Source organism: Elaeis guineensis, chromosome 9, assembly GCF_000442705.2.
Source record: "Elaeis guineensis isolate ETL-2024a chromosome 9, EG11, whole genome shotgun sequence".
Lineage (NCBI taxonomy): Eukaryota > Viridiplantae > Streptophyta > Magnoliopsida > Arecales > Arecaceae > Elaeis > Elaeis guineensis.
This window is the reverse complement of record NC_026001.2, coordinates 3,473,832-3,481,988: the sequence shown is the minus strand read 5'-3', so window position 1 is coordinate 3,481,988 and position 8,157 is coordinate 3,473,832. Positions and strand designations below refer to the sequence as shown.

General features: G+C 40.7%; 1 protein-coding gene across 3 annotated transcripts; it reads right to left on the bottom strand.

Annotated features, from left to right (window-relative positions):
• Positions 1-283: 283 nt before the first annotated feature.
• Positions 284-7,892, bottom strand: LOC105052062 (transcription factor LHW). Of its 3 annotated transcripts, XM_073243265.1 has the most exons (11): positions 7,473-7,882; positions 6,478-6,681; positions 6,212-6,293; positions 5,277-5,318; positions 5,094-5,153; positions 4,399-4,575; positions 2,658-4,301; positions 2,430-2,531; positions 1,234-1,374; positions 996-1,121; positions 284-848 (listed from the first exon to the last, which is right to left on the bottom strand). In XM_073243265.1, the coding sequence occupies exons 1-11, from the start codon at positions 7,568-7,570 to the stop codon at positions 681-683; spliced, it is 2,844 nt and encodes a 947-aa protein (XP_073099366.1). In that variant the 5' UTR covers positions 7,571-7,882; the 3' UTR covers positions 284-680. The 3 variants fall into 3 exon arrangements, with proteins under 3 accessions (XP_073099366.1, XP_073099368.1, XP_073099367.1); XM_073243267.1 differs by lacking the exon at positions 7,473-7,882 and having other exon boundaries at positions 6,498-6,615; XM_073243266.1 differs by lacking the exons at positions 284-848; positions 996-1,121 and having other exon boundaries at positions 1,238-1,374; positions 2,423-2,531; positions 7,473-7,892.
• Between the last annotated feature and the right edge of the window lie 265 nt (positions 7,893-8,157).

The following is an 8,157-nucleotide window of genomic DNA, read 5'->3' as shown; positions in this document are numbered from 1 at the left end:
AAGTAAGAAAAATGCGATAGTGACATGATCGTCCCACGAGTTGAAATGTTGAGGATTAGACTTCTCAATAAGCATATCAGTCAAAAAAAACTCCCACTTCCTTCAATGCAACAATGTAAACAAAAAGCCTGAAGCCATGAAATTTTGATGTCTAATTCTTCATTCATACCATGGAACAGACCATTCTAAGGCTGAGCTTTTGGTTTTGATGAAGAGCAGGTTGGGACATTCACATAATGAACAATCGGAACAATGGAATTAAGCAGGCTAGAAGTCAGAGGAATTGAAGGAACCAAACCGATGTTGAAAGCTTTTTTTCACTGAAGAAAACAGAGAACTGATGTTAAAAGCACTAGCACACAACACGCTAATTCTCATGCCTACAATTTTTTACATCTTTAGCCTGGTCACCTGGAGGAGCCTCTTCTCACAAGAAATTACAACAGAACCTACCACCTTAACCCAAATGATAGACATTCGCTTACATAGAAAACCTGAGCAAGATCAACAATTAGCATTACCAAATGTAGAGCTTGTAAGATTTGAAGAAGTTTCCAGGCACTTGGAGCAGCTAGCCCCATGGTAAAACATCTAATCCGATGCTTATGGACATTGCAATGCTAGTCATGGCAGGAGAAGCCAACCCCACTCTTAGCATTGGCTGTAAAGGTTTGCATTGCTTATTGAAGGCGATCGGACAACCCACTTGCAGGAATAGTAGGTTGGTGCAGCATGCCATGTTGCATGACATTGTCAACATTTTGTGGGGCTATGCTGCTTCCAGCGGTTGGCCCCAACAAACGCACAAGTGATAGGAATATTTCTATCCTCGTCACGTCCCTGTTTGCCTGCATACAAAGCAAACAAATTTACTTCACAGTTGTAGATTCAGCGCTACAAGCCAAAAGATTTGGGCCCAAAAGATAAATCCAGGTGCTTGAGTGAATGTATTACTATGCAAAATGTGCGAATTTCAAGATCACAAGTGGCTGTACCTCAACTGCAAATCGAGCCCACACTTTATTCTTACGAGCTTCCATCACCCCCTTTAAGATGGTCAATCCTAGTCCTCTAATGAAGTCAGCAATCTCCAGAAAGAAACCATGCTCCTCACAAAGCATCTGTAGAGAACATTATAAATACCCAATCCTCTTTCTTGGCAAAGGATACTTTGAAGGTGATGGCAATAAGACGTATAAAGCAAACTGAGTTCTGGCAATGGAAGAAATTTACCTCCACCAGCAGTTGACGAGGTGGCTTGAGATCCTCAACTACAATTGGACAGATCATGGACTGCGTACCAACTTCAAATGCCCATGTTGCCCCGCCATCGAAGTTATCTTTCAACAGCAGACCACCCTCCTTACTGATGATCTGCATGTGTATATGAAGTCAATATTTCTATTTGAGTGATTCAACTATACTACTAAGTTAGCAAAGTTTGATAAATCAAAACCAATCCCTAATACACCTCTTTTGCAAAAAATAGACCAAATTCCCAAACAACGATATTATGTCAAGTTCCTAAACCAACATCTGGTGTTGCACATGGTTTCATGTGCCACCCATGCCGGCCCATGCTGATGGCACATACCCCACCAATCCAGTAGCAGCAACCAGCATGGGTTGGCACAACACCTATTGATCCCTTTTCTTATAGTTTTTTAATTAAAAAGTCCTAAAATCTTCTCTCTATTTCTCTCAGCATAGTGCAGCATGTGTGTAAGCAGGTGACCAGGCTGCCAAAGAGCAAGGTTTCAAATATCATTAGAGAGAATATTTGGCATATTAAACAGTAATATTTTGGTTTCTGAATTACCCGCAATAAAATGCATCAAGCAGATAACTGTCTCACCATAGTATCCAATCAACAGGATCACAAGTTAACTCTATCTTATATGCTAATTATTGAAAAATTGTACTGTCCAATTTTTGCCCATGTAGTATTTCATGTAAAGAGTTTCATGATGATTAGCTTATAGATATTTTTTTTTAATTGCCCAAACTGATAGCATGCTAGCTCGAAAAAGGGTTGGTTCTGTATCAGGGTTGTGAAATAGATAATCAATAATCATACCCATAGGTTTTGAATTTGATTCTTGGGTGGTGCATGTCCAAGGAAAAAAAAAACTGGACTCCAGTAACTAAAATACAAGTCTCTCTGACAAAAAAGGAAAAAAGAAGAAAACTGCACCAGAGTTAACCATTTACCAAGGTTCACAATCTCACTGGTACCATGTTGTACAATATTGGTATGCTCGGTAAAGGGGTTAGTACAATATATCAACACTAAAAATGTCCCTTGTACTATGTATCGGTTCAATACTAGTAGGGTAAGGTGCGATATGCACCTGTACTATGAACCTTGCTATTACCAAGTTCAAGCTAGAACATGTAACTAGAACCGACAACGGAGAAGTACCTCATACCTTAGGCTCCCCAGTTTCCTTGAGCTTATCCACGTGCTTTGTCACACTTTGCAAGAAAAGCATGTGCTTAATGGTCTTCTCCAATAAAGCATCAATACTACACTGCTTCCACCAATTAACAATATGAAAACAAGATTAGACATATTCTTATATGTCACACTATGAGATGGACTGGAATGTAAGGAAAATATGATAAAAAGCTCAATTCTCCAAGCATAGCAAGATCACCTTAGCCCCATTAGGTACAATTTCTCGAAGTTCCTTAATACGGTCTTGAATCATCTGGCGGTCTTTCGGCCTTGGTCTAGGGCTCTCTCCAGGTCTGGGTCTCTTTCGATTCAGTTTACCTATTTCATCAACTCTTTTACCATTTGAAGCAGACATACTCTCAGACTTCATGTTCTGGCCACTTTCAACCCAAAGATGGATTTGAGATTTATGAAACCCAACTCTCTGGGAGAGCTCTTCACTTTTGCCTATATTACATGAAGGCTTCATGTAACTTGAACCAGCTCTCTCTGGTTTCACAAGCATAGGGGAAAGACCAAAAATCTCGCCTTGTGCCTGCTCTGGCAAATCAACATGGCCATGTTTCGGAGAATTACCATGATGAGAACTATGGATATTTGTTATTGAAGTTTTACAAGACATGCTGTCGTCTGATCTCTGTTTGGCACCAGAGTTGATCTTTGAGACTACAGCATCCAATAGTTGGTCTGAGTCAGCTACAGAAAAAAATCCACTACAGGAAATCTCATCATTCAATGAATCAAAGGTAGGGCAAACATCCAACCGAGTCGAGAGACTAGAAATACCAGCACCCAATGTGCAAGCATCTAGATTATCCCTCTGTAATAAAACATCATCAAAACTGCCACATGCATAATCTGTTTTATGATCAAGACCCAACATATCAAACAGATCACTTCCCAATGTAGGCTCCATAGGTAAGCAAGAAGTTTTCTCATTCGATGCATGCAGAAGCTCAGATGCCTCAAATTTTTTCAAATTCTGCCCATGTACAGCACAAGTAACATTTGCTTCACAAGCAATATTACAAGATTTTTGATCTTCCTGCTGATGATTTGAATTGCTCAACCTGTGTGCTGGAAGAGACCCAACAAGCAAATTATGGCACAAACCATGAGCATCAGATGCAGAGGGTGGCACATGAGAGGCTTGAAATAAATTGTTTTCCACCTCCTGCTTTTCCATTGTTGATACAGTTTGAGAATCTTTTATGGCAGACAGCTGGTTCTGCTGGGAATTTCCTGAAATCCCAAGACTGTTATTTGACTGATTTCTTTGGTTCAACACCTGAGCCACCCCAGAAACAGATGAATTGGCATGTGAAACTCTGATGCTTTTGTTTGTGCTATCTGGAAGTGAACCAAAGTTTCCAAGATCATTTGCATTTTTCAATGACCCATTGGTTCCAAAGAAGTAAGCAATATCAGGATCTTCTAAAGAATTAGGTAGATTGCATTTGTGGGATTTTAACTGATTTATTTTATTACTCTCTAATGCAGATTCTGTATTGTTAGCAGACTGCATAGTTGACGTTAACAGCAGCTGCTCTTCAAGAAATGTTAAGCCACTACAAGATGCACCTGGGGCCATGCCTAAAGGATGATTATGGCCTTCCACAGCTGAAACACTTGGCAGCTGCCCGACAAAACTCCCATCTGGCTTGGAGAATATAATCTGAGCTCCTGTAGCTATACCTTCCAGTTGGCTATTGGGATGAAGAACAGATTTAACTCCTGGATATATATTTGGTTGAAACTGGCCAGTGAGCAACATTGTTTTGTTCGTGATGGTCTGTTTAGTTGACGTCACTTTTGAAGCCATGGGTGGAAGATTCTTGCTTGGCTGCAACAATATAGCACAATAAGGCCGAGTAACAGATCTTGAATTTGAAGATTTGAAAAGATGGCAAGTGAGTCCAACAGCAAACATAGGAAAGTACCTTAGTGCAGACATCTGTAGATTGGCTATCAGAGATTTTCATGCCAAGTGAAGAACGTACTTGACTCCCTAGGCTTGAAGTTTTTTGAGTGATATCAGAAAAAAGAGCTCTAGGCACATGGTTTAGCTGGGCAAACAAACTCTTCACGTGGTTTATAAACCCAACATTTTCTATGACCTGTTGAAAGGGGAGAAAATAACACAAGTTCCAAGACATACAGCTGCTTCAGTTATAAGATGCATTTTAAATACTTAAACATCCCTTTACAAAAACAAAGAAAGAAAGGAAGAAAATAAAAAAATAAAGGCGTAACATGCAGTCTAGTTGTCAAGACTACCATATCACATTAATTGTAGAAAAGATTTGAATCATTTGATTATGCAATATGAATGCCATCTTGTACGTCAGATTCTTGAGCAAAATTATTGTTAAATCTGTTCCTACCACTCAAAAGTTTTAGATATATTATATATTATTCAAATGCAACTACTCCTTAGAATTAGTTAAGTGATGCAATAGATATGCTCTGATTTGCATTCATGCATGCCCTTTCCACAATTTATTCTCCAACCATTTGGAAGTGGTATATGTACATCTATCTCCAGAATATGAAATAGGCTTCTCTTTAAACTTAGATTTAGATATGCAGCAACAAGGATTAATTTCAATAATGAAAATTAAACAGGTAAGCATACCATTTGGGTAGAACCAAGTTGTACGACGCCAAGTGGAAACACAGGAATAATTGCAATTGTCTGTAAAACATAAACAACAATATAGAGATTTGGCATGTGAGAACAAGGAAAGACTATTATCGATGTACAATGAGAAAAAATGAACTTGAAAATAAAAGATAATGAGAGAGCAAACTTCCAGACCTGAATGTCTGCCAAGAATTGACATTTAATCTCGGCCAAACCCTATCAAGAAAAAAGTGCCATATAAAATCTCTGGCCAAAATCTAGAAATTGGAGCACCACTTATTTAGGATGCCAAGAAAGTAAGGTACAGTATAGTTCAAAGTTCATCAAATAATGCTTATTAAAGTTATAAGCAAGGTTTTAAATCCCGTGAGATGGGGCTGTTCCAGTTTTCCAATTGGGTAGGATTCTCTGCTATCCCACTTTGTCCCGATGCTTGGGACAGAGGATGTCCCAGGGCATCCCGACCGAGATGCTGGGATGCTAGCGGGATGGTCCTGTCCCGACACATGGGATGGTACCTCATCCCGAAGTCCCACAGGACGTCCCGCTGGGACCTAAATCTTTGGTTATAAGCACATAAGAAAATATGGGTTCTAATGGAACTTCCAACCTAATTCTTACCATCAAACTAACAGGATATATGATGCTTAATTTACAAGCACACAAGACTACATGATAAAAATGTCAACAGGTAAGGAAAATAAAGTCAGGCAGTTCTATTGTAAGATATGCACATGCACATGTAGTTTTATTGCAAAGATGTATGCAGTATGCTTGTCAAACATTTTAGATTGTTCATCATGAATGAATGATAATGCATACCACTTTTTGCAATGCCCATTTAAAATTCAGATGCTTATGATCTACGTCCATTACAGATTTTTTTCTAAGCAAAATTACACAAGATGATAATGTTCAATGATCATTGATGAATTACCATCCAAAAGACCATTATGTCCAATTAACATTCCACCTACACCATGGTCTGTCTACTAGCTGTGATCTGATAAATTCTTCGAATCAATCATTCTCAACATCAGAAAATCCTCTCAGCAGCATGAATTTTCATTTAGAACCTTATCGAAGAATCAAAATATCAAAATCTATACCTCAGTTATGGATCCACTATCTTTAAGGTTATCTCGGACAATCCATTGATGATTTCCCGTCAAAGCAGCTTGCCCGATTATCCTGAAATATGACAATCTATTAAGTAATCTCAACAAGAAACTTTATGTCACAGAGAGAGAGAGAGAGAGAGAGAGAGAGAGAGTCGATATCAGCAATCTATGAAAGAGAAAATTGGAAAATCGGTGGTTGGAGAAGAAGTGTAAAGAAATTCCAAACATAGACAACAGAAGAACAATCTACACACCCATCTCCTACAACATGGACCTGCGATGCCATGATCTTGTTAACCAGCACGCCCACTCTGTAGTCTGCTAATCCCCTCATCTCAGCAGTGCGATCATTGCTAGAATTGCTGATCATCCCCTGCTCCATACGCAGTAAATACGTAGCTTCAAACCCTGCAACGCCCAGCGTCTGTTCACAATAACCATCACCCCAGACCAAATGCCTGCCAAATTTCAAAACAGACTCCCAAACATTCAGTTTCAAATAATCATAAATCTCATTCTAAGGTTGGACATGACAACAATCACACGTGACCAAGACTTAGAGGCTTCCCCAAGAACACCTTGTCCCTCCCTCTCTCTCTCTCTCTCTCTCTCTCTCTCTGTGTCTCTGTGTGTGTGTGTCTTTGGTTGGGTGGGGGGGTGGTTTGCAAAAGGATAAAGACCACAGTAAATTCAACCAGAATTTCTACATCAAGGTTAAAACATAAAAACTCCCCACTCTATTACTGGCTTTAATGACCCACTACAGGCCAAAGTTTGCCTCAAAATCACATTTTTCCTCTTGTAAGTTAGAGATCTAGAGAATATAGTATTACTATAAGGATCTAATAAGTCACAAATCTACTTCCCAAAAAATAAAAAACAAAGGCAAAGTAAATTAAGGAAACAAAGAATAAAGGCATATAAAGCATACCTTTTTTAACAAAGTTAACCAAGCAAGCACACATTACAGTGACCTGCTTGACCAGGAAGAGTAATAACTACTCTCCATTTATTAACTCGAGAGACAAAAATATTTAGAAAGGAGGATTCTTTGGGAATCGAATACTTGTTCATCAAAGCTAGTCAACACCTAGATCTCCAAACCCCACCCCCCACCCAACGCAAAACCCTAACCACTCCCAAAGAGCGTGAGAGGAAAAAAACAAACTTCCATAAAAAATTCACATAAATCAAGAAAACCTGAAGGAAACAAGAGAGGGAAAAATAAAAAGGAAGACTTTGAGCTTACGTCGGGTTCCGGGCGCCGATCGCCCTCCAGAAGACTGCGTAAGACCACCCGATCTCGATGCAGAGGCGCTTCAGCGCTTCTCTAAGCATCAGCCCCATCGTTCCGCGAAGAACCAGTGAACAAAAACACTCGGCAAAACCCTGAGTTGGCACCGAAATCGAAGCGAGCAAAGATAGCGCTAGGGAGAGAAAGGAAGGAGAGAAGAAGAGCAAACGTCGGAGCCGCCGGAGTCCGGCGATCTGTCCTAGTCTAGCTCCCGCGGCAGGATCCTCGTCCAGCCTGCTTCGTCCTGACCTCGCCACCCCTCTTCCTCCCCCGCTCCACCCTCCCAACCTCCGCCTCCGTCGTCGCCGCCGCCGCCGGCCTCCGGCCACCCATGGACGAGCCAAACCAAGAGAAAGCGAGAGGAAAATTGACCAGAATGGGAGGCCGTTTCTGGAAACGCCCGTTATTAAAGGGCCACGGCTCCAAGTCGCTCAGACAGCCATCATTCCCTCCATCGGGGGCAAAACCGGAAACCGAGGAGCAAAAATAGTTTTTTAAAAAAAAGGCTTGGTAGAAAGAGAAGTTTTAGAGAGAGAGAGACACCCCGTTCCGCTGCTCCGCGGGCGCATCGGGCTGCACTGCTTGCCTCTGACAACCGATCTGGACCGTCGGATGAAATCAGAGGCCCGTTATAAGCCTG